Source organism: Branchiostoma lanceolatum, chromosome 4, assembly GCF_035083965.1.
Source record: "Branchiostoma lanceolatum isolate klBraLanc5 chromosome 4, klBraLanc5.hap2, whole genome shotgun sequence".
Taxonomy (NCBI): Eukaryota; Metazoa; Chordata; class Leptocardii; order Amphioxiformes; family Branchiostomatidae; genus Branchiostoma; species Branchiostoma lanceolatum.
Window position 1 is genome coordinate 14,836,430 of NC_089725.1, and position 25,881 is coordinate 14,862,310.

Here is a 25,881-nt window from a genome sequence, read left to right on the forward strand (position 1 = left end):
TTAGGCGTCTTTTATGTTGACTCAATTGAGTAGGCATATAGGCTCAAAGGTTTTGGATGTTATTGGCTTGTTATTTGTTGGAAATCTATGATTTTCCCCATGTAAAAGGAAAAGGTGAGAACAACTAGTCCATCTACAGTTTGTAACTACAAACAGTTACACACCCAAGGGAAAACAAAACAACTTTTATGAGCAATCTTTAAATGGACCAACTAGAAAACATGTTTTATGTAAAACTAAAACTAGAATTGTACTAGTTATACACCCACACATGTAGTATACTTCCCTGCAGCTAGTAAGAGTCTTTGGCATTCCCTATCAAATGTATTTTTATTTATATGTTAATCTGTTGTTTTTACCCTTTCAGAGTTTTCATCCCAACACAAGACACAGAAGAATCCCTACTGCTGCTACTACTGAGTGAAGCTATAGTGAGTACAACAATGTGTGCAGTCACATGTGTCATACAGTTTTGCCATAGAATATTCAACAAGGCTACACACAAAAAACGGAAAGATCTACAACGACCTTTTACGTCACTAGACAGACATATCAATTACTGTCCCAAGGACATTGCTACCGTAAGCCTAATGTATGTCGAATGTGACATAGCCCAAATACAGGTACTTTGTAGAATATATGTGATAAAACGTTTGTTATGATGTATCATTGACATCAAAACAGTGTACAGAGAAGAAAGGCCTTTTTTGTTTGGAAGAAATTATGTTTTCTGATCTGCTTGGTTCCTTGGTCTGTTGACTGAGTGAGCCCTCATATATTTCTTGCCTCAGCCTATGTATCAAAATGCTCTGTCATAACTTACATTGTGTATGATGCACTGGCATTGGAGTAAAATCAACCAATGCATCACACTTTAAAGGAATACTGCAAAATACTTAGTTCTTCAATTCAATTTGTACATCCTGAAAATTTTATGATTGAATTCTGCCACATGTAGTTCAGTTGTGTACTAAGTGTTCCAAGTCATATCATTTTCTAAACATTGTGTCATACTTTTTGTAATGAAATATAAAAACTGTTGTTTCAGTGTGCATGTCTATTTACCTGTTGTTGGTGTATTTTTGTGAATACTAAATGCTTTTTTCTCCCCAGGCAAATAGAGAAGTGGTACTGAGTCGAGCACCAGAACACAAGGAGTCCAGAGTACAGACCGTGTCCAACGCCTCAGCTGTGTACGACCTGCTCACCATCCTGCTGATAAGGAGGTCACAACCAGGACTGCTCGCAGAGGTAACCTCAACTCTCATCATTCAGACGGGTATCCTAAATCCGCCACATTTAAAAAAACAGTATTATTGAGGATATAGGAGAATTCTTTTTACACAACCAGGTAATCTCACCTGCTAACGTTTCGATGTTTATCAGACACCTTCTTCAGAGCTTCTGAGTATTATTGAGGCCATATCAAGAATGTCTTGAACACCTGGATTTCTGATTTTGAATTGTGCATAACTCGGGGATTGCTGATGCTGCATTGTGGATCTTTTTCACGATTTTATCCAATGTGGCAATTTTAGGGTACCCAGTAGAATCATTGATACACTAAAATGTGGAGTCCTGTTCAAGAATAGAGTACTAGTACATGAAATGCAAGGAATGGATCATTGTACAGTAGTATCACAGTCAATATTCTTGAAGTTGTGCAAAAATTAATGCTTGTTTCTCAGTTGCAAACATTAACATCACAAATGAAATGGATATTTGGAGACTACAAATTGCCGTATAAGTAAATTGAATGCGACAAAACTAAACATACACCTACTGACAGCATCCATATGTACTTTTGGTAACCAATTCTTGTAACCAATGTATATAACCAAGTTGAAGATAAAGGCTTTTTTAACCTCCAGGGTTGGTCTGAGTTACTGCAGTATGATCTTCTCCCAATAGGGGGCTCTCCTAGTCAGCATTGTGCACTTGTCCTGCTCACTCTTACCATTTGTTTCAGATCCTAGAGAGGACCATGAAGTTTGGGTTTGATGAGTTCCACTTGTGGTTCCAGTTTGGGTTGTCATTGCTGGCTGCTGGCAAGGTAATTTACAATTCATAATGTTAAGACCTACATGTATATAATACTCATGTTTTAATTTGTACATTGTATACATTTTGATTTCATAAAATTGTCATTGACATTTTAGCATGTTTGATATAAGACAAGAGATTAAGCTTATGTACTAATGTATATGAGACAAGGAGGGACAGCTTTTAAAGACTCATTGCGAAACTAGCTGAATCTTTTTGTTGTGGTTTCTCAATTGTTGTATTAATTTTGTAATTATGTCTAAAAATGTACATATTAATCCAGGAAGACTACTAAACATGTTTATGCACACCACTTGCAATCAAATTTACTTTTAGTATCTGTCAGTGAGTGTTTACTTCTAGTGAAATAGAGAGATTGAATTGAATTGACTTAAGCAGTGGCTGTCTAACATTGTATACGTATGTGTTCCCTTATTTTGTTCCAGCATGCACGTGCAGTTCGAGTGCTGAAGGAATGCCACACCATCCAGCCAGACAATGACACAGTGTGTTTGTTTGTGGCTAAACTATGCATAGAACATCTTCATCAGGTGGGTAAACAATACCTGCACTTCTATGTCACGCATCCTTAAAAGGGCTTACATTTTTTGTTTAATGGAAGAGAAATAGAAAAAGATCTTATTTTCTTCTTTCGATGTTAAACATATACCCGATTTGATTCTTTCTTTCATTTCAATTCCTTCTCACTTTTGGTATTCATTCTCATCTTCACTTTCTTTTTTGAATTGATATTTTTTCCAGATAAGCTCCCTCAAATTTTTATCAGAAAGATATGTTATATAACCCTAACAAATTCTGTAAACTCTAAGATAAATATTGTACATGATTTTGACTCAAAATCACAAACTTCCAACAAATGGCCGTTTTATATAATTTTATATTGTCAGTTTCTCTTTGCAAGGTGGGTAATTTGACAAGCATACAGCCATCTTTTGTAACAACCATAATCCAAAATCCAGCTCCTACGGGCCATCGTATCATTAATAAAAACACCTTGAATAATATTTAGCAATGCTTGCAACTACATGTCTATGATTAGTTTGTGTAAAAAGGGAGATTTTCGGCTCCAGCGTAATTCAAATGCCGAAGCAAATTCCTTCAGTCAGTTGATAGAATTACTAGACAAAGACACATCCTCCTCCCATGGCAGTAACACCATGGTTTGTGTTCAGTGAGATGTCAAAATGAAGTGCCATGACACATGTATAGACAGATGTTGCTGCATTCTTATTGCCCATAATAAAGTGTCATTAGCAGGTACATATTACTCTTTACTCTTTGTGGCTTTGTTGCTACATGTACAATGTAACTCTATTTACATCAGAATGCTGTTTCTGAAGTGACTTTCTTGCTCTATGCATTTGTGTTTGATAATTATGTAGATAGATCAGGAAAGATCATTAGGAATTTTTTTAAATGTGCATGTCAAGTTTTTTTTAGGTTAATCACTTTTTTTTCATTTTCTCTTTTGATTTTATCCAGAAATCTGCATGCAATTTTTCACAGACAAAGGAGCCATGTAACATGTTAGCGTGTTAACAATAACATCCGTGTTTTGTGGTGTCAACTTGATCAGCACAATTGAACAGATGCTGTCATGTCAGCATCACATGCTTTCAGAGTTCTCCTGTCAGTAAACACTTGATTTTTACCTAAACTATCATTTAGCACTCCTGAAATGTATTGCTTCATTGTATTTTTATCATAATGTGACAACGTTGATGTCATTGTGACGCATTTACACACATGAGGACAATACTTACATTCATTTACAAATGTCAGGTAACCTTTGAGTTAAAAGATGTTCCTATTTTTGCATGACAAATGCTTTGTGTTCTGACAGTTAGTGACAGTTAATGGTATTTTTGCATTGTGAGTAAGCGCTATACTCGTCCATACTTTAGGTCCTACATGCATGTACACATATTAAGGTATCATCAATCTCTTTCATAAATGTTCATTGGCCTGAAATGACCTTTCAGTTAAATGTTATACATAAAATTAGCACAGATACTAGAATGTTACTTCAAGAACTTCAAGGATACATTTCTACATGACTTTATCTTTTATCAGGAGTTTATAGACATTAAATGATTCAATGCTGACTTTTTGGAAAGGTTAGATTTTAAGGATGAGCGTAGCAACAATATTTCATACTGTAGACATTATAAGGTACACTGTATCAATGTCTAAAGAATGAGGTTCTGAGGATGTCTTGTATGCATCAACATTCAGTTTGCTATGACTCAGCTGCATTTCACATGATTGTGTGAAATTCATGTCCATGAAATGTAGGTATTGTGGCCAAGTATCAATTATTAGCATGATACAAACAATTCAAATTAGAACTTCATTAGTTTAATTTATGCAGTGCTTGCTTTTAAATCACACTTACATGAATAGCATACATCTAGGTTTATTTGTTTGAACCTTGCTTGATGTAACAGATGTGTAATCTCATAATATCTCTGTCCTCTTCAACCAGTTGGAAGATGCAGTGATATATTCCAAAAAGGTTATAGAGAGGGATTCCAAGAACAACTTAGGTCTACGGAGGGATTCCAAGAACAGTGTGGACCTGCAGAGGGATTCCGAGAAAAGTCTTCACGCCTCCCGAGCCTTTTTGATGCTCGGGGTGGCATACAGCATGCAGGCTACAGAAGGTTGGTAACCCCTGGCATACACAGCAGAAATACAGTGACTGTAAATTCCAAAATGTTCACAGGATTTTATTTCACGTTAGAGAAAAAAATGTGTGGTTTTAAGTTTACGTTTGTAGCACAGTGCAGTGACACTTTTCGCGGTAATTTTAAGTTTGCGGTAAAGAGTTCACTGCGAAAACCATTAACATTACACCAGCACAAACATTTCTGCATTTACCATATAGTGCAAACTTTTAAATGCCTTTAAGTGATTGTAGTCAGTGACTAGTCACTGAGCTTTTTGGCAACTCATCTGGGGTGGAATGTTACATGTTTTCGCCACCTGTATCCTTATCAAGCTGTTTCTTGGCAATTCTTTCAGCAAAAGTTTTTGTTTCCACTTTCAAAATGCTTTTACCATGATGGTAACAGCCAGTTTTTGGCAACACCTCGGAGGCTCAGGCTTTTTCAATTATGTTTTCTTGCCACCCACATGTAACATGTACATGTGCACACGACGCATACTTGTACCCTCACTTAATGTTGTTTTGTTGTATGTTTCAGCCAAGCTGATGTCTGCCAGACATGAACTCCAGAAAAAAGCACTGGATGCATTCAACAGGTGAGGGCTCTCTTTATGAAATGCTTTGATTTGATTTGATTTAATTGAATGACATTGACTTGGTGACTACATCTACAGGCTTAGCGATTTGTTACTGTACATAACAAAGGAAACATCCTGTTCTTGACTCAGATCACATACCCTGGACCCAGATGACCACCTGGCCCTGTTTCATCTGGGTTTGCAGCTGGCACTACAGAGACAGGTAGGGAATGTGGTAAAGAAGGGAATGCCTGACCTTTGTAACCTTACAATACTTGCAACCTCTTTTTCTTCCTGACCTAAACATTTTCCTTCTATCACTTAAGAATAGTTTTGGTACCTGTAAGACTGTAATGGTAAGCCATTCAAATAGGCAAACTTGGGAGCATTTGCAGACTGCTGTGCCTTGCTATGTATAACACGTACCATTTGTGACGGGGCTTTAATTTGTAATCTACCATTTCATGCATGTTCTGTCACCGTCTTTGTACTGCATGCAAATGTAATCCATACCCTTTTCCATCATTAAATGTCATCACCTATCATACTAATTAGGTGATCTTTTTGCATTGTGTCATAAATGTACCTCTTCATCTCTTCAATTTTTTATCTCTTTTCTTATTTAAGATCTTTAATTTACAAGAGGTGATGCACCCTTTCGACTGAGGCAAACCATTGAGTGACCAAAAATCTAGTTTAGAGGAATTTTATTGAATAAGATAAAGAATTGTAATTTGCAAGTTTTGTTGTCTTTCAAATCATACTTTTACGTCATGAATCCAATTTTGGCATGTAAAATTAGCCAAAAATTGAATGTAAATTGTCTCATCTGACAATTGGCATATAAGATTAGCAAATTAGGCTTGTTTCAAATGAACTTAAAGCATTTTTTACATTTTAGTCTTTTATAATCTGTCACTTTGCCATGTCCTGTATGGACATATACGTATACACATGTAGCATTCTTGATTTTAAAGTCTTTCCATGTCACAACATCGTAGTGGTTGTGTTGAAGGTGACATTCATCCCTCATGTGTTTTTCTGTGATCAGAGCCCACTGTGGGACAGACACTGTCAGGTACTCTATTACACCATCAGTAGTACATGTACGTGTCAACCCCCGTCTGTTACGTCACATATACCCCAGGGAACTGTCATGTGTCATCTTCTGTTGTTCTGTTTGTCTTAGGCTGTCTCTTAGCATTACATGATATTCAAGGATTGTTAATTCATTTACATTTGCGGTTGGAGGAAAAATGAGAATTGCGCTGCATTTTAAAGTCAGTGTTGAAACAATTCTGTAGTACAGTAGTCATACAAGGGAGAGATGCATTTGTACAAGTATTGCAGTGTCATGATTTCTCAGTGTAGAGGTCACTTTGAAGATAAAACTGCCGCAAACATTTCAAGATTTACAGTATACTCCGTATGTTGCTATATTTTCAGTGCTCTGTTTCTCACCCACATACATGTACATGTGTAAAACACCCTGTTAGTGTTACATTCAATCCCCATGCTTGTTTATCATATTAACAACAGTTATAATTTTGGAGCCATTTCAATTGGTTTAAAATGGCTCCAAAGTCAAGGTGACATAGATCTCATACTGATTTAGATCCTGACTGCTAACATACAATGCTGATTTACCAGTGTTGAAGTCATGTAGATTGTGAAACATGATTTACCATTGAAGTGTAAGAACATACTTGTAAGTATATTATGTAAATTGTTAGACATATCCAAAATTGATATGATAATGCTTTAGTGGCTGTATAATCATTTTTGATGTGCTGACTTGATGCTCCCCAAAAGAGATGCAGGTCTGTATTGGCAATAAAAAGTACAAAGAATTTTTATCTACGTCTTGATCCTAGGTGTTACCTTTAATTCTTCCGGATTACTGCCAAATGAATAATATATGTAGTAGTCCATGAGAGGATCTTTCAGTGATTATAGTTCTCCGGTTTGATTTACAGTAACTGTAATAACAGTGTAGATTTTCCAGCCATGTTCCTCACATTGTACACAGTACGCTACCCGAAATACATACACTAATTGTTGACGATATGATTATGATTGATAATTGTCTGCTGTGTGGCACAGAGGTGACCTTGCATTATGTAATGTTGCATTTTCAGAGAAAACCTTTTCATCATGTTGCATTTGTTTTATTTTATCACGGTTTACCTATTATTGTCTGAAGATAGCACGTCATAAACTAAGGATTTTTGTATTCCAGAATAATATTACCATAGTTATATACACACATGTATATCAGTAAGTCACAGAAAATCTTCTAAGAGGTAGATCTGCTATGATCATGGAATTACAAGTATGGGCATAGGTATTATAACTATTGATGCAAGTTCAACTGTCATTTGAATGTCAGGGGTGCAAAATACAAATTATAAATGTATGTTAGGTACACATTCACAGTGTTTTCACTTACTTATCAATGAAGCAATATTGGTGTCCTTGATTTGCATTTCAGTGGCCCGTAGCTCAAGCATACAGCATTTTTTATACTTCTTGTAGGTTGTATTCTTCTGGTATTCTCTTCATTGAGCTATACACACTTGATGAAGGTTTTTTGAGAGGGTCAAAAGATCTCTAGATGTCCCTATGACATCACGTGAAAAGGCCCTATTGTCATAATAGTCCTTGTCAGGAGAAGCTCTGTTGATACACAAACATGTAACGTTACATGCATGTAGTTATTGAAGCATGTGATTTTTTTCTTTAAACCTATGTATACCTTCTTACTTCCTATATTATTAGGTAAATTGCCAATGAATTTTTTCAGTGAATGTAGCAAATGTTTTGTTGTTGTCAGATTGCGGAAGCCTTACAGCGGGTGCAGCAGGCGCTACAGCTGAGACCGGACCACCTGCCGTCCCTGCACCTGCTGGCTCTGCTGCTGTCCGCTGGGAAACAGCACACGGAGGCACGGCAGCTGGTGGACGCAGCGCTGTCTGAGTACCCCGAGAACAGCAGGTAGGGGGCGCTGTTGGCACCAGGTCTAGCTTAGTAATATAGACTGATTAGGTCCAAGGCATGATAGTACTGTTTAAAAATTGCACTGATCAGTATGATACAGCTCCAAATTGTAGTTTAATGTTAACATTGATCAAGAAATGGAGAAATTAAGATTTCTGCCCAGCAGCAATTTTCTAGCATTTTTTGCCTATTGTTGATTGGCCTAGATCTTATTTTTGGGCTCCTGTACTTTGAACATCAAATTTGGTGAAATCTGACGGACAAATGTGTGAATGGTCTATTGGAGACACTGTAGTTGTGGAGCTTGGATTGAATTGTATTGTGATCAAGTTAATTGTAATACTTGTAGTTCTTGAATGAAACAAATGGAGCAGTTAATATTTATATACTTGGGCTGAATGTCCATGACCTGTACTACTGGGACTGTAAATTTTCATCATCCACGGTGTGAAATAAGGATGTTCTTTATTCTTTCAATCAGTCTGCTATTCACCAAAGTGAAGCTGTCCGTGGCAGGTGGCGATGCGGAGGAGGCTCTCGTCACCTGTAAACACCTGCTGCAGCTGTGGAAGGACACCTTCGAACCAACGTTGAAAGAGTAAGTAAACCGCTTACCTTTAGATATTCAGGATCAATTCTACAGTTGATAGCATGGCATAAGGACTGCTGAAAGGTAATTATAATTATATCCGTCAAAATGTGACATTGTGTAACAAAATGTCACCCATGGTATAGTTTTGAGGCAGGTGCAATCTCGTAGTGGGTAGAGTGGCTACATTGCTTTCAAGGTCATGGGTTCAAATCCCAGCTGAGTCGCACCAAAGATGGTATACTGCTTTCTCTGCTTAGCATTCAGCACATATGAGAAAGAGTGTTGGATCTGTTAAACATGCACCACTACCAGGGGACTCCTTGCCATAGTGACCTATGTGGCCCAAGGGCTATAGTTACTATGGAAATGGAGATATGCATTGCCTTACAGACCAAAAGGCGCTTGAAGGATTTAACTAACAATTTAACTAGTATATACAGTCAAACCTGCCCAAGGCGACCACCCGGCGGACCGAGCAAAAACGGTCGCGATGGACAGGTGGTCGCCATGAAGAGGATTCCACTCACATGTTTCCAGGTCGAGGTTTTCAAATACAGTACGTAAATGATTAAAAATTATGTGAATTTAGACAGCATGACCCTCACCAGGTTCAATTCTCATTGACAGAAAGATCCTACAAAAATTACATTTTCCGTTATCGATGTAATAATTGTATACCGCTACATCGTGTACAAATTTTCGTCATAATTTTGACTACAAAACGATGGTTGCCTCGATGATCTCGCAGCGCCCTCCCGCATTCACACGTTACATTGAATAGTACACACACACACGCACATCATCGAAGTTTTAAGGCCTAAGACAGATCCCTAGAAAACGCCTGCTGGTCCCAGCCTTTTTTGGGTCGCCGACCGCTGGATGAAAGGGTAAAAAAATTTTTGATCTGACAAATAAAGATGAAAACGGAATGCGTTAACGGTGTGATTTCGTCGCGCCGCGCCGCGAAGCTCTGTGCCACCGCATCGAAGGGTAAGTCAGTGCAGCAGAACGCACAGCGTCCAATAAAGGTTTGTGAGATTCTTAGAAATAAAAAGAAAATAAGAATTTTGATTTTCACCAATAACTAGAGTATTCGTAAATGTTCATACACAAAATCATCGTGTTTTACAAAGGTCAGCGGTACGCCAAATCCGGGCCGCCCAAAATCCAAGATGGCGTCGGGACCAAGGAACAACATTTCTCGCCTGATGTTTTGCCCGCCGCGAAGTCATTTTTCGGCGGAATTTAGCAAGATACAGACACATTTTTGTTGAAAATACAAGAAATAGATAGTAATTTCTGTGAAATCTGACTTTTTGACGCCATGCACTACGTATTCGTTTTGAAAGTTGAGTTTAAACGGAACTGAGTTCACGTTAAACTATAAGATTACGATAGGCACAACAACATCACAAACATTTGTCTTTACAATGTTTATAGGGGGAACGTTTTATTAAAACACTTCATGGAGGAATCGATGGTATAACATTGCTATTCCATATATTTTTGATCTTATTTTTGTCCTTTAAAGTCTTGAAAACATTTCCGTTAAATCCAACAGCAAAATGATCTGATGTCACCACACGCTTGAAAATTAGGCGACCGCCATGGGCAGGGATTGTGCTCTGTGCGGTCCCAATTCATGGCGGTCGCGGTCGCGTTGGACGGGTGGTCGCCTTGGGCAGGCAGCTTAATGCTTGTGCCTATGGGGAAAATTTTCGGGACCGAGAAAAAGCGCCGCCATGGCCAGGTGGTCGCGTTGAAAAGGTGGTCGCCTAGGCAGGTTTGACTGTTGCTTTGAGCATCGCTTTCTCGAACTACATGTACTGTATATATTACTGTTGTTATTTGATTAGCCAAATCATTGCTTTGGAAGATGGTTCAAAGAACATGCCTTGGTGAATAGTGCTGACACAGCTGTATCAAAGACTTTCAAAGGGTCTGTCAGAGCTACATGTACAGTAGATCCTCTATGATTGAGCATTTATGTTGAAAATTATATGTACAAGTCACACAAACTGTAATGTACTTCACATGTTGTTTATTTGAAAAAGATTCACATATATTACTGGCAGTGCATAAAGATAGCAATTTGGCAGTGCAGTTGATCATGATAGACATATTTTTGGCGACGCCTCAGGGGCGAGCCAAATGATATAGTATTGTGTGCAGATTGCAACTATTCTAGGAATTGTACAGGCATGTGTCCATAGGCATTTAAGAATGTTAGGAATGTTAGTCAGACAGAAAGCCTCCCTCGGGACATTCCTCCTAGATAACCTAGACAGGAGGCTACATCTGTCTACCAGATGTGCCAGGCTTATGCATACATGACCCATTTAAGACCTCAGCTCTACAGTAATACATTGTATTGCTCTTTTCTAAAACAATGTGTGTCTGTTACAATGTTTTCAGATGCCCTAATGCTGGTCCTTACAACTGTAAGATTTAATGTCTTTCTTCGGGGAACAGGTCATAACTGCATCAACTCTGTACTCAGATAACGATTGTGCACACGCTGCTTCAGTTACCTATACAAGCAGATTAATTAAAGGGCATTAACCTCATTCATGACATTGGGAACATGTCCAAGCCAGATCGATCAATGAAAAATTTCACTGTCGCAAGGAAATTTAGCAAGCTGATAAGATGCCACTTTCTTGCTGATATAATCCTGTACACTTCCAAGAACACATGGGACACATTTTTACACAACAACATTTCTGTGGATTAAGATTCCCAGGCTGGCATTTCATTAGGGCTCCAGGAATTACTGGCAAATTCCTTTACGACTGGTGTTCCTGGTATTCCAGTGGGACTCGAATTCCATCCTGGCATTCCATCCTGGGATTCCATCCTGGCATTCCATCCTGGCATTCCATCCTGGCATTCCATCCTGGGATTCCATTCTGGCATTCCATCCTTAGCTAACATCCCTGGCCATTCACGCTCTAGAGGACTTAGTTCTATAGTTCAGGGAACATAAGTGTACAAGCTGTTGCATGATGTATGCTGTGTCGTTGGTAAGTGGACTTTGATGTTGAATTTTGTGAAGATTTGGCCTAACATGTTGTTCATGTAAACAGCAGTCCTATCAGAGTAGAATAGTCATTTTGTATGGTGGGAACCCTGTCCGTGGGCTGTTTTCAGTTGTCATGATCAGGCTGTGATGAAATCGATGTTCGTTCTGGCAGTGGGGTGTGCCTGGTAGAATCTAGTGGAACTGTCGCTGTCTGTGTGTGTGTGCGTGTCTGTGTGTGCATGTCTGTATTTGTCCAGTAGAACAGGTCCCCGTCAGCCCTTTTCATTAGAAATCCTGTATGAACAGCACCACCTATCACTGTGCCCTAAGCAGGGTACAGTAAAAATTAAAACAACAACCACCGTCGCCATGGCAATGTCTTTTTATCATTGCCAGTCTTGTTGTTACTAGGTCATCCCAGAAGTACAATTTGCATCTTGATCATGCATGGCTATAGCACATGTACAAGTCATGTACATGACTTTATCTAAGTTAGTCAAAATCATATTGAACACAAATAAGGCAACAATGGGCCTATTTATGCCTGGATATTGGGCACAGGTTTGATGGTGTGTAAATGTTTGTTACTTTGAATCAGCGGTTACTGTAAGTTACTGTTAGTCATTAACCAAAACAGCTTTTTGTATACATAGCAATTCAAAATACATATTGAAAAACAAAATACAAGATATTTTGTAATTTCATCTAGGATTACTCATGTTGGTAGACTGATTATATAGGTTAGAAAATCACACTTAATACAACCCGATGGTTATTTAGTATAGGCATAGCTTTGTTTCCACTTGACTACTCAGTACACACAATACATCACTCAAAAAACTTCTTGATGACCAACTTCTGCTGGTATCACAATCATGTATCATATAGTCTACAATACCTTGTGCTTATAATGAAAGCTCATCTGTGTTGGGAGTAATCATAATACAATGCTAAACTTTCTTCCAACACTAAGGTATTCACGGATCGAATTTTCGACGACCACTGTCGCCTTCTTCAGGATCAATAATGACGTCTGAGCATCTACCGGAAACCCACTCACACAGACCAATACCTCAACTTCAGATCCAACCATCCTCTTGAACACAAACTTGGGGTCGTGAAGACGTTACTCCACAGAGCTGACACGATCATAACGGATCCACACGACAGAGAGACAGAGAAACAACACATCAAACAGGCACTGAAGGACTGCGGGTACCCTAAGTGGGCCATAGACAAGGCAACCGCACCAAAGCCCCCTCAACAGAACAACAGGAACCCGGGGACGAGAGAGAGGGACAAAGGACGCATCACCCTTCCGTACATCAAGACCGTCTCAGAACCCCTGCGCAGAATATTTGCTTCACACGGGATCTCCACCAGCTTCAAACCTACGAACACACTGCGACAGCTTCTCGTGGCGCCGAAGGACAAAACCCCAAGAGAAGAGAAGTGCGGTGTAGTGTACCACATTCCGTGTCAGGGAACCACTAGACAAGGGACTTGTGAAGAATTCTACATTGGTGAGACAGAACGCTCATTGAGAACTACATTCCTTGAACACAAACGCCCCAGCTCGCATTCGTCTGAAGTCTCTCAACACATCCACATTGAATCTCCGGGCCATACCGTTTCGCTGGACAAAGTCAGAATTCTGGACACTGAACAGGACTACTTTATGAGAGGTATAAAGGAGGCCATATATATCAGGGCACTCCAGCCGTCACTCAACAGAGACAGTGGGCGTTATAAACTTCCTGGCACGTTTGACCAATTGCTGACGTCACGTATCCGCAGTGACATGTGTCAATAGAGTCACGTGTCCGTAACTCTCGCGAGTTTACGTTCGGCAGTGATTGGTCATTATTGATCCTGAAGAAGGCGACAGTGGTCGTCGAAAATTTGATCCGTGAATACCTTAGTGTTGGAAGAAAGTTTAGCATTGTATTATGAATACCTTGTGCTGGTAGAATATACCCGCCACAAGTACATGTTCAAGTCAAATGACTGCCTCCTTGAAAAGCTTGACAGTGCTGTCTGCGATGTCAATATAGTTGTTGAAATTCTTTAGAATTGCCAAGTCCTTTGCCGCCTCCGCTTCCTTGAGGGCCTCTGGATATTGCTTGAATCTGTAAGATAGATTTGCCTTCGCAAGATGGTACAGGACCTCACAAATACCACACACCGGCTCTCTGTTCTCCAGGGAACGGAGGATCTGTTCTGCCTCTTTGATATCTTCTTGAGAGATTTCATCCATGATTCCCGGATTTGTATTGTTTCCATCTACCAACACCGAGTGCCAACATCTCAGCCGCAGATATACGCGACCTATCAGGGCACACTGGCGGATCCTGGTCTTCTTGTCTGTTAGTTGGCCAGGGAACTCTTCATCTTCGTGACAGGAGGCATCAATGGCTCTCGCAAATGGCTCTTTGGCATCTTTGATTAGCTCAGCCTGCTTGTAGGGAACCTGCTCTAGCTGTGCCATCTTGGTGTAGCACCAGCCGAGATTGATCAGTAACCAGGCTCTCATGTGTCCCACCTGTTTCATCTGTATTTTGCACAAGGCCATTGTTATCACACGTATACTGCAGTCATATCTGTCCTCCCTCAGATCAATGAGCGACTGGTAGTAGTCTCGTGCAAGTTCATGCTCGTCGCTATTCTCTGTTTGAGGCAAAAGGTCTGTAACCTGGCGCAAAGCTTCGCGTGCAATCATCATCTCTCCCCCATTGATACAGCAGGCAGCAGCAGCAATCCACAGCATAGCGCAGTCGTCTGGATCACTTGTGTGCTCAAACAGTCTGTTGATAATCTCCTCGCATTTCTTAAGCTCTCCTGTAGCTGAAAGCTGGTCCAGTCGGTCCAGCAACTTTCTGTAAGGTTTCTGCTGCTTCTTGATGTGTAATCTGGTTGTAGGTTGAAGTGGTCTCTCCACATTTATGTTTACCTTTACTACCATATGCACTGTAACATTATGTCCTTTGTTGATGATCGTATTGTGGTTTCCTTGTGAGGTCACTTTGTTAATAACACGGCAGTCGGGCAACTTCCTGCGCTTGATTTCATCATTTTGTCTTCTTCTTCTAGGTCTTGGTTTGTAAAGAAATACTGGCTTTTTCACTAAATATGTTACAGGCATGTTGGTATAAATGTCAACTTTGCTTTTGTGTACAGTATTGACTATTTTGTTGAAATCTCCATGTGGCAGTCCACTTCCTCTGTGACATGGCTGGGAGATCTCTCTGTGCCCATTTGCATTTCCTACAAAAGTTATAAAGAAGACTTATTGAAAATATTTCCAATTATACATAGAGAGCTGAAGACAGCTGATCTAATTATCATCAGTGACTGAAAGAATTTGCAAGATGTCCAGTTATAATCACTTATGATATTGTATCTATAAAATCATCTCAGTGGCCAACATTGGTTTTCTGAATCTGTTGCATGTTGGGTACTAAGCATATATTTGGTGCATTCTACATAACTAGTGCCTGAATTTAGTGTAAAAGAGAAGCCATCCTACTTGAATTTAATGTAATCCGTAGCCGCTGCCTTTCTGAATTTAGACCCCGTTCACACTAAAAAAAATCTAACCGTTTTGATCATGAAATCAGTTCAGGATTCTTCTAACCATTAATTTTAGATAAATGCATTCACAGTCGTTTTTAGACAACCTGATTAGATCTAGTCCAAAACTTGCGGCACACATTCCACAATCATGTAATTCTTCACAAAATGGCGGGAATGACCATGCCCCAGTTTTTCGTGCTTCTGTATCTCTGTGAAATAATATGTAAGTGTAACCAAGGAAAGGCATGCAACCTATGGGCTCTGATAAGGACTAGCAAAGAGTTTGTATGGCAGCCTAGCCATAGTAGCTGTGGACTGGGAGTGAAGTCGAGACTAGTGGCTGGTAGATTTAAATGAGCTGGGATAGTTTTGAGTACATTCGTGACATGTTGTGGGTACAATTGTGGCGACTTATCACCCGCTTAGGTCATATGTCAAAACCAGAAAAACAAGCAGAATATGGTACAAGTCACTGTGCGTTCACAACGGTTTTGCCGCAAACTGCTCAAACAATATCTCTATTCGCAAACAAACCCATTTCGGAAGAAAATCCGAATGGTTTAGAGCATTCACACTTTAAGAATTCAATCGTTTGAGACTTTCTGAACCGATTCAATAATTGAACTGGTTAGATTATTTAAGTGTGAACAAAGTCTTAGCGGTAGAGCTTTGACAGTAACCCCCAATGCAGGCCCCTTAGAGTTTGCAAGATGGCAACAATTTTGGACAATAGATTCAATCAAAGTAGACCAACCTAAAACTTTTCTGTGCAAGTTGTGTACAAGACATACATATTCACAACTGTACTTACCTGAACTTTACAAATTCCAAGAGTAGAACCTTAGTCTGTGTTACACAAACTTTCGCTGTCCAGGGCCCTGTGGGGCCCCTCCACGCAGGGACCTAACCAGTGTGCTACATATATATACATGTACTAATAGAAGAGTGATTTAGTCAGCAATCAGGAAGAAAGTCACTTGGAGTAAGACTTTCACATGTATAGTGTAGTACTTATCACTAGTCTCTGGGGGTAAAAACATGTGTCTCCCACATAAATACACGTGCAGGCATTGTTTTGAACCAATTTTAGCCTAGGTGGTTAGGACTGGAAAGTCCCTGCGTGGGTCACCTATTAGTAAGACGTGTAACTTGATACAAAACCCTTTGTTGGCAAACAGAACCATTCAGTACCACTGCCAAGGGTGTGTAGTGAAGCATCTTACATGTAATCAAAACAGAACACATCCTTTCTCAGAGATCATGTGTTCCAATTATCTAATACTGGAACTACATAGTATTGGCATTCATGTACAGAATTCAAAATGTAAATTCATATTGTTTTTATATGAGTCATTGTACCAGACCTAACCCGTACAGCTGTCTGTACTTGGTATAGTCCTGTGAACTTTGATCATTGTAGTCTACATGTATACGTGTAATTTACTAGGGCAGACTTGAAGCAATATACAAACATTGCATAATGTGTGTGGGCAAGAAGGTTACGGGGGTTATAGGCAAGCTCTTGGTTTCTCAGAAGGGTCTTGAAGATTGAGACTCAGATTAAAAACTGGAAAGTCAAGAAAAAAAGTTACTTTTACTTGCAACCCTTTTATCATGTACATGCAGCAGTTGTTGGGGGCACATACAATGTAGTAAAGTAAAATAGATTTTGTTATATTATTATAAAATTTTAGTTTTCAGTAAGTTATAACAGCGCAATCTCTATATATATCTTTGGACATTTGTCAAAAAAAGAATTGGTACAAATATTTAACGAATATTTTTATTGATGAACGACAACCACGAAGTCACAGTTGTACACAGTCATGCAACCAGGACTTACACTTCAAGGACAATGTACATGTAGGTCATACATTTTTACAATCTAAGCTAAGGCCACACCAATTTTATTTCTTGGTTAACAGAATTTTCAAAAAAATGCTAGATTGGAAAAGCAACATGAAAACAGGATCTGACAGGAAAGTTTGTACTTTGGTGCACACAGTTTCAGGGAGTGAACATGGTCAAGGGCAAGTTTTCACCCCTGTATTCTGTTTTAATGATGTCCTCGTGCTAAAATTAAACACACAAAAATCTGTTAATCAAGAAATTGAATTGGTGTGGCCTAAGTCATGCCAGAAATAGCAGATAGAATTAACAGCAAACAATTGAAAACTTAGTACATGATTACATACATGTACTATGCACAAGACTTAGTGGTTTTCTGGTATGTACAGAAACATATTAAACATAGCATTAAGACTTCAGCTGATGATTATTATCAACATGATGAAGGCTGACAATCATTTTCAATGACATTCAACCTACAGTAAGTCTCCTATTTCACATAGCCATTACAATAATAACGCATCATTAGATTTGTAATATTATCCATAATCATCATTGATTGCAATATTTACCCTCCACACTTCTAGGTTAAATGTACAATGTCATGTAGTTACACAACCATTGCCCTAAGCAATTACATTCAAGACTTTGTGATAAGTTTCTTAATGTTCCTTAAGTTTACTAATTAAAACAGCAACTGTCTTACAGTCACTACTAACAGTATCATGCAATTTATCTTGAAGCACATTTTAATCTTTTTGATATAATAACAATCAGAAAGTACCTAGGCTTGAAATACTGCAATAGTGCAAGTTGTCAGAAATTTAGACTATGTCTTGCAATTTGGAAAAACTTTCTACAAATACCAAAGTTATTGCTCCTACTGACTGCAAAATGGCAAGCAGTCTTACAACTTCAATCTGTGATTTTGTTTGTATTGTATATAGAGTACAAGCTGCATAAGCCAGATAGATTAATTTTATCCACTCACACCTGCAATGACCCCTACTCTTTTTGATCAGTGTGGTTGGTTCTTTTACATGCTCGAGGTGTGGCTCTCCTAAAGCGCGGAACCTCCATTTAATGTCCTGTCCGAAGGACCACCCTACATGCCCCATGACCTCTGAGTCTTACATTTCCCTTTCTACCCATGATTAACCAAAGGTATTTTCACTCTGCTAACCCTTTGTGTGTGAGTTCCATTGATGCATATATTTGTTTTATATAATTACATACTATTTAGATATCATATCTAAGACTTCATGAATTATATTTTCATTAAAATCTGAGGATACAGGCTTACAGACTATGCAAAGAACACCTTAAACCCTTTCCTTGCGAAAATCCACAGTGTTCTTTGCATAGTTAAGGAACCCTCCAAACGAATGCTCACTGGCAAACACTTTGGCTTCCTGGGCTAACTCATAGGCTTGTTGGTAACTACCCTGTCTATAGTGTAGGCAGGTTTTAACCATCATTAGCCAAAACTTGGTTGAATTACAAACAGTTCCGTCCCTGTCTAGTGCAGCAATTACACTCTTGGCCTTTCCTATTTGGTCTAAAGGCACATCTGAGATTGCCAGTCTAGAGATGTCCCCTGATATCCCACACCCAAGGTACAGTAGGGCAAGACCAATTTTGGCATAAGGAGACACTCGTAGTCTCAACTGTGAATTGAGCATCTGCTTGGAATGGTCGTTTTCAGCATGCTCAATTGCATGACAGTAATCTGTCTCAGCCCTCTGCACAAGGAAATGTCGGTCGTCATCGTCATCCTGACCTGCAGCGATCTCAGTAAGGAGTAAGGCATGGTTGAGGAGCAGCCATGCTGTCATACAACCAGGTGCCACTGCTTCTAACAAGGGAAGTGCCTCTTTTGCAAAGACTATCCCCATGTTGATATTCCCCTCCCTCATTTTTACTACAGACTTCAAATTCCCCCACCAGAGTCTATGTTCAGCCTCATTTCTTGTGTCAGGAAGGATTGCCGAAACCTCACGAAGGAGGCGGTTTGCCTTCTTGAACTCCCCCTCGTAGATGGCATTGAGACTTGCGGCGTGGCGGAGGGACACTTGGGAGTCCGGGTCCGCCTTTGTCTTCATGAGCTTGGCAATAGTGCTGTGACATTTCAGTATCTTTCCTTCTGAAGTCAACATGGCTAAGTTGTCAATGTACTTTCGACAGGATTTCTGTGTTTTTGTGTTCAGCATTTGGGGTTTACCGACAGGTTTGGGCACAACTGGAACAAGTGCCCTGCTGTCCTCTTCTGGAGCTGGTACATCATAAGAACATGTGGTTATGATGATAGTACTACCACTACCAGCACTGACAGTTATGTTGCCATCACCTCGAATATCAGTCACATTTATGGTTTCAGCAAAAGACAATCTGTGACAGCTGCAGGCTTCCCTAAAAGCAAAAGAAATTAAAACATTCTCTCATAATTATGCAGGTGTGAGGTTTGACATGTTGTGTTTTACAATTATCAACCTTTACTAACAGTACTGTTCTTTTTCTGCATTTGTCTTCTTTGAGAAGATGTTGCAGCTTTTTCTATTCTATTTATCTATTTTGTAATCACCAGGCCATGTACTATTCCAACCTGGTCCAGTATACTAGTACTACTTGCTTTTGCTGTTTATAAAACAGTTGACAAATAGTTTCAAAGATTTGTCGCTGCCATCGCTAGTTGTCAATGTTGTATGATCATAATGATAGACGGCATTTCACACTTTGCCTTACTTTAATATACAGTATGCCAGTCCGACTCAATTGGATTTACTGTAACAGTTACAGCTACAATGATGCAGCAGTATACTTCAGTCTATTTATAAACCTCTTTGCTTCTACATACCTGGTCTGCATGGCCCAATTTTAAAGTACTGTACAGTCACCGAGATGAAGGAAAGAAGATCCAATTGTATTAATTGTAGCAGAACGATTCCAAAATCCAAATCACAGATTTGATATAAACCTCAAGCAAGACACCAGGATACAGAGTCAGGCGTATTTCAAATAAGGAACTGAGTCACTGGAATTCCCCAACATGAGGATAGATGACATCACCTTTCGTCATTAGCATAACAAAAGAACAGTCAACTGTTGTAATGTCAAAAGTCAGAGGGTGGATGTCATGCCAATTTACTTTTTTTTTTAGTTCATTTTTATTATCAAAAGGAATTTTATAAGGATTTGAGAATAATTATCATAATGTTTTGTCTAATATATGATTTATTTTTAAGGAAAATAAAATACTGATGTGTGTAGTTTGTGTGTAGTTTTCTGTTGCTCTACTCAAGACTTCAGCTGATGATTATTATCAACATGATGAACGCTGACAATCATTTTCAATGCCATTCAACCTTTCATTATGAATACTACAGTACATGTAAGTCTCCTACTTAAAATAGCCATTACAATATTAACACATCATTGTAATTGTGATATTATCAATAATTATTATTGATTGCAATATTCACCGCCACACTTCTAGGTTAAATGTACATGTAGTTGCACAGCCATTGTAGAACCATTGCCCTATTAGAAGCAATTACATTTTTATGACTTTGTGCTGTTTCTTAACTAATTAAAACAGTGACAGTAACGCCACAAGTGATCTACATGTATACATTTTAAGCATTCTCATATATAGAAGACTTAGTGTGATCTTTTTCATCAGTTATACATAAGTTATATAACTTAATTATAGATTATGACATGATCCATCCTTGCCAAGCTTAGTTTAACAATAATAACATGATTATAATTTAGTCACATTGTCTCTTGTAGCTAAGGGCAAAACGTGGACCCAATGTTGTCCTTCTGAACTGCATCATGGAGTATGTCACGAAAATCAACAATTATTACATACTAGGCCATGTCATGATCAGTATTGATAACTGTTCAGACATGCTATAGAATGAGACGTGATAAAATGTGTGGTACAGGTTTGATGATGTTTGTCTGGTAGTTAATCATTACAGGAGCCAAAGTGAAAGGTGTTGACCCTGTTTAAACATGACTCATAGCTACTCCAAATACTTTGATAACAGAAAAGTTCTACATGTTGATGTCCAATTGTTTTTCAAAACCATCATACAAAAAAGGTACACAGAAAGTCATGTAAAATTTAAGGCATATTGTGATTGATCTTTGATTTCATATTTTATGTTTCAGCATCAAAAAGCTAGTGAAAAGGTTGCATGTTTTTGACCTTTAAGATGATTTCATTCATTAACAGGTATAATCATTGTAGTCCACTGATTTAAGAGCTGGATTTAAGGTGAAATGAATGCCTCTACTTAATTGTTTTAAGCTACCTGGCGCTCAAAATGCTTGACAATGCTATTAGCAAAGCCATGGTATTGCTTGAAGGATCCCTTTTTTGCCAAACCCCTTGCCTTTTTTGCTTCCATCAGACATTCTTGGTTCTTCCTCAACCTGTAGCACAGATGTGCCTTTGCAAGATGGTACAGCACCTTGCATATTGCTCACAAGGGCTCCCCCTTCTCCAGTGAGAGTAGCATCTTCTGTGCTTTTGCAACATCCTTTTCTGTGATCTTGTCCGTGTTCTCTGGCTTGGTACATCCTCCATCTACCGAGCGCCAGCATCTGAGCAGCAGATACACCTGACCAATCAGAGCAAACTGGCGGATCCTGGACTTGTTGTCTTGCAGCTGGCCTGGAAACTCTTGATGGGAGAAGTCGATGGCCTTCATGTATGAGTCAATAGCAACTCTAATGAGTGCAGCCTGGTCTTGGTGGTCTTGTTCCTGTATGGCCATCTTGGTGTAGAACCAGCCGTGGTTGATCAGTATCCAGGCTGACATGCAGCCAGCTTGCAGATGCTCTGTTTTCTGTAAGGCCGCTGTCGTCAGGCACACGCCTTGGTCGTACTTGTTCTCTCTCAGATAGATAAGTGAGAGGTAATGATCTCGTCCGAGTCCGTGCTCATCGCTGTTCTCAGTTTGGCCCAGAAGTCTTGTGACGTGGCGCAAGGCTTTGCGTGCACTTTTCATCTTCCCCCCATTGATGCAATTGATGGCAGCAGCGTTCCACAGCGCGGCACGGTAGTCTGGATCTGGCGTAGCCTGAATAAGCCTATCAATGCTTTTCTTACAGCTCTTGAGCTCTCCGTTCGCAGAAAGGCATCCTAGAAGGTCTAGCATCTTTCTGCACAGGCTCTGCCTGTAGTTGTCAAGCCTTGCTGTACGTGGAAGCGGCTTCTCCACTACTTGCGGACATGTGGTAATGGCACTATCACTACCAGCATTGACAACAGTGTTGCCATCCCCTTGAATATTTGTAACATTTATGGTTCCAGCTGGGATAATCTGCAATATCTGTTCACTTTCCTGAAAGTGAAAGTCATGGAACATTCTGTAACATTAACAGTTGCATGTGCATAATTATGCCTTTAGTACAAATGTGTGTATAAAACCACACCAATTTAGATACTTTGGGGAATAATATTTTATTTGGATAGCTAGCAACTCAACACACATATGCTAATTTTCCAAAGAAATGAGGCTGAAGTCTCAGTTTACACAATGTACATGTTTGTTGACCTACCTGATCTCTGCGAGCTATTTCCACCAGTATAATCACAGCAACATACAAGAAGATAAACAGCAGCAGGACCACTGGGAAGTCAGCCCAAGAAATGTACAGTTGAAGAAACATTTTTGTCGCAATACAGGCTGTTGTTTTCACGATGCAGATTGGAATAAAATGTCCGGGTTACTGGGAAGTCCCTGACGAATTTACATTATAGCCAAACAGAATAGAGCCATAATTATTTTGTAGGGGTTAAAGGTGAAACAAAATACATTTTACATCTTACAACGTCTTTTTGACAGAAAAACATTTTCTATGCAGGAGTTACTGTATCAATGGCAGTTGTTTTAGTGGTACATTTTTGTAACTATAAGCAAATGATTTTCTTTATGTGAGGTTTTATGTTACTAAATTCTTCCTAGCTTTACCTATGAAGCAAAATGTATAACCCACTGAACTATGAACTTTCATACATTGTTCGCGGCACCTGTGGCAGATGTTTACCTTGTCTTCCAACCAGATTCAAAGCAGCCAAAGTTGATAGCAAAACGTAGAATGAGGTATTTGTGGCATTAAATATATCATTGTTGCTTTTCATCAGATGTCACACAAGTTACAAATGTATGTGATCTTATACCAACTTTGCCAGCTCTGAAAAAAAACTTAGTAAGTTTCACTTTCATTACTGTTCTATGGGGAAGCTAGTCAGATACATGTGAACAGATGGTTATAATATTTTGGGAGCCAAAGTGCAAATATTGCCCAAGGCAATTTTGTCATAAAGAAACAATTACTACCTGATTATACAATGGTTATGGTTCATGTGCACTGCAGCTGTGTGTGTATTTGAGAAGACTGTGAGTTTTGAGAAAATGTTGGAACTGAGTAAATGTGCCGTAATGTACACATTTGTAGTTAACCAAAAGTCATACAATATACAGTGATTTCTACAGACTATATAATGGAATGTTTTAACACATATTAGCAATGTCATTCTTTTGTGGTGAAGTGGTCACTGCGAAAACTACAAAAATAAAAACACAATCGTCATGTACATGTACATTTCAAAATTTACTGTAGATTTTTAACTGGTTTCCAGTAAGTTTGGGCAGAGCCAGATCCTCTGTCTGTGGTCACTTGAAATATGAGCTTCGTGTTTCTTATTTTGCAAACATTTTATTCATGAATGATGACCAGTAAGTCTCAGACATACATTCATGCAATGGAGTAGACTTACACTTCAGGGTGAGTGCAGATCAGTTGCATGCATGTTGGCTGATGGAGTGACAGCAACCAAGATTCAAACTCCTGATCTTTAACAGTCAGGGTCACTAAACACTGGCCCACACACATTGTATCACATGATATATCAGACAGTGTTGTATGTCTACAAAATTTTCCTACTTTAACTTTAAAATTAAGAAACATGTAGTGGAATAAACAAGCAACAAACCTTCTGTTCTTTTCATATGGAATCTATGATACAAACTTCACAGCAAACAAAAAGATTGTATATATCTGTCACATGCATATTCTTGAAAGGCTGAATTACAAGTTTATGCATGTACAATCATCTACAAATACATGTACATGTAGTAGAAAGGCTTATCATATTTGTGATAATGATATACATAATTATACATAATAAGCAAATACATAACACATTAATTTCCTAGAAAGCCTCAATAAATTTGTAATGTTAGCACACAAGATGATGCTGACCTTGTAAACACACAAACTCTGTATTTAAAGGGGTACTTTACATTCTATTCATGAACGACAACCAGTAATTCTCAGTTACTGTTACAGTAGTACACTCATATAATGGAGTAGACTACTAGTAACACTTCAAGGTGAGTGCAGTTGAGTTGCATGCATGTTGGCTGATAGAATGACAACAAACAGGATTCAAAAATTATCTACAACTAGTTGAAAGACATATTTATAATCATGATATACATTATTATAAGCAAATACATATAATATACATATATAGAAAGCCTCAATAATATATAATGTTAACACACAAGCTGCTGACTTGTTAACTCTACTTTACATTTTATTCATGGCTGATGACCAGTAATTCATCAGAAGCAGGACCATCGTTCCATGACTACAAAATCAAGAAAAATTTGTGATATTTCACCACAGATTAACAATGAAATTAACCATTTTCTAATCCAGTAACTGAATACTGTAAATCCATTTAATTTTAGTGGTTGGGTGAAAGGGAGTAGTTCACGGTATTTAAATTTAGCGCGAACAAACATCACTGTCCCAAAACGATGCCAATACATGTACAACTTTTGGATTCAGAAAAAATAGTTTCATTCTGCAAACCAGGCAGAACACTTGATTCTGCTGATGAGTTCCCTTTTAAACTTGTAGGCATGTAGATACTTACAAATGCTGTCTGCAAACTTAGCATACCTTCCAAGAGAATGCTCTGTGGCAAAAGCTTTGGCTTCCTGGGCCAAGTCATAAGCCAGTTGGTAACTACCCAACCTGTACTGCAGGAAGGTTTTAGCCAACATCAGCCGGCACTTGGCTGAATTAGGAATAGTTTTGTCATTGTCTAGTTCAGCAATCACATTTCTTGCCTTCATTATATCGTCCTCAGAAATGTCAGAGACCTTCCTGAACTTGTCCACTGTTCCACATCCAAGGTATAGAAGGGTGAGGCCAATTTTTGCAAACAGGGGCACCCGTGACTTTGAGTGGACCATGTGATTTGGGTTCTCACGTTCTGCATGCTCAATAGCGTGATGATATTCTTTTTCTGCCTTCATTATAAAAATTTGTCTCACCTCCTCATCATCTTCGCCTGCAGCAATCTCGGTCAGGGACCAGGCGTGGTTAAGGTGCGGATATGCAGTGATACAACCTGGTGCTACCGTTTCTGACTGGATGAGAGCATCCTCTGCCAAGACAATGCCCACATCATAGTTCCCCTCCCGCAGCCTCGCTAGAGCCCTTAGATGGC

General features: G+C 39.0%; 3 protein-coding genes across 4 annotated transcripts in view; 1 reads left to right on the forward strand and 2 right to left on the reverse strand.

Annotated features, from left to right (window-relative positions):
- LOC136432805 (tetratricopeptide repeat protein 7B-like) overlaps positions 1-25,881 on the forward strand; it is a 58,503-nt gene that overhangs the window by 10,534 nt on the left and 22,088 nt on the right. For both annotated transcript variants that reach the window (XM_066424309.1, XM_066424311.1), the window contains exons 7-15: positions 368-431; positions 1,114-1,251; positions 1,970-2,053; positions 2,490-2,594; positions 4,550-4,727; positions 5,271-5,328; positions 5,461-5,533; positions 8,144-8,304; positions 8,789-8,905. In XM_066424309.1, coding sequence (XP_066280406.1) covers positions 368-431; positions 1,114-1,251; positions 1,970-2,053; positions 2,490-2,594; positions 4,550-4,727; positions 5,271-5,328; positions 5,461-5,533; positions 8,144-8,304; positions 8,789-8,905 — 978 coding nt within the window. The remainder of the gene's footprint in view (positions 1-367; positions 432-1,113; positions 1,252-1,969; positions 2,054-2,489; positions 2,595-4,549; positions 4,728-5,270; positions 5,329-5,460; positions 5,534-8,143; positions 8,305-8,788; positions 8,906-25,881) is intronic.
- LOC136432808 (uncharacterized) lies at positions 12,477-15,224 on the reverse strand. The gene is made up of 2 exons (XM_066424314.1): positions 13,879-15,224; positions 12,477-12,819 (listed from the first exon to the last, which is right to left on the reverse strand). The coding sequence occupies exon 1, from the start codon at positions 15,061-15,063 to the stop codon at positions 13,921-13,923; it is 1,143 nt and encodes a 380-aa protein (XP_066280411.1). The 5' UTR covers positions 15,064-15,224; the 3' UTR covers positions 12,477-12,819; positions 13,879-13,920.
- LOC136432809 (uncharacterized) lies at positions 17,327-21,081 on the reverse strand. Its single transcript, XM_066424315.1, has 2 exons — positions 20,197-21,081; positions 17,327-19,751 (listed from the first exon to the last, which is right to left on the reverse strand). The coding sequence occupies exons 1-2, from the start codon at positions 20,205-20,207 to the stop codon at positions 18,665-18,667; spliced, it is 1,098 nt and encodes a 365-aa protein (XP_066280412.1). The 5' UTR covers positions 20,208-21,081; the 3' UTR covers positions 17,327-18,664.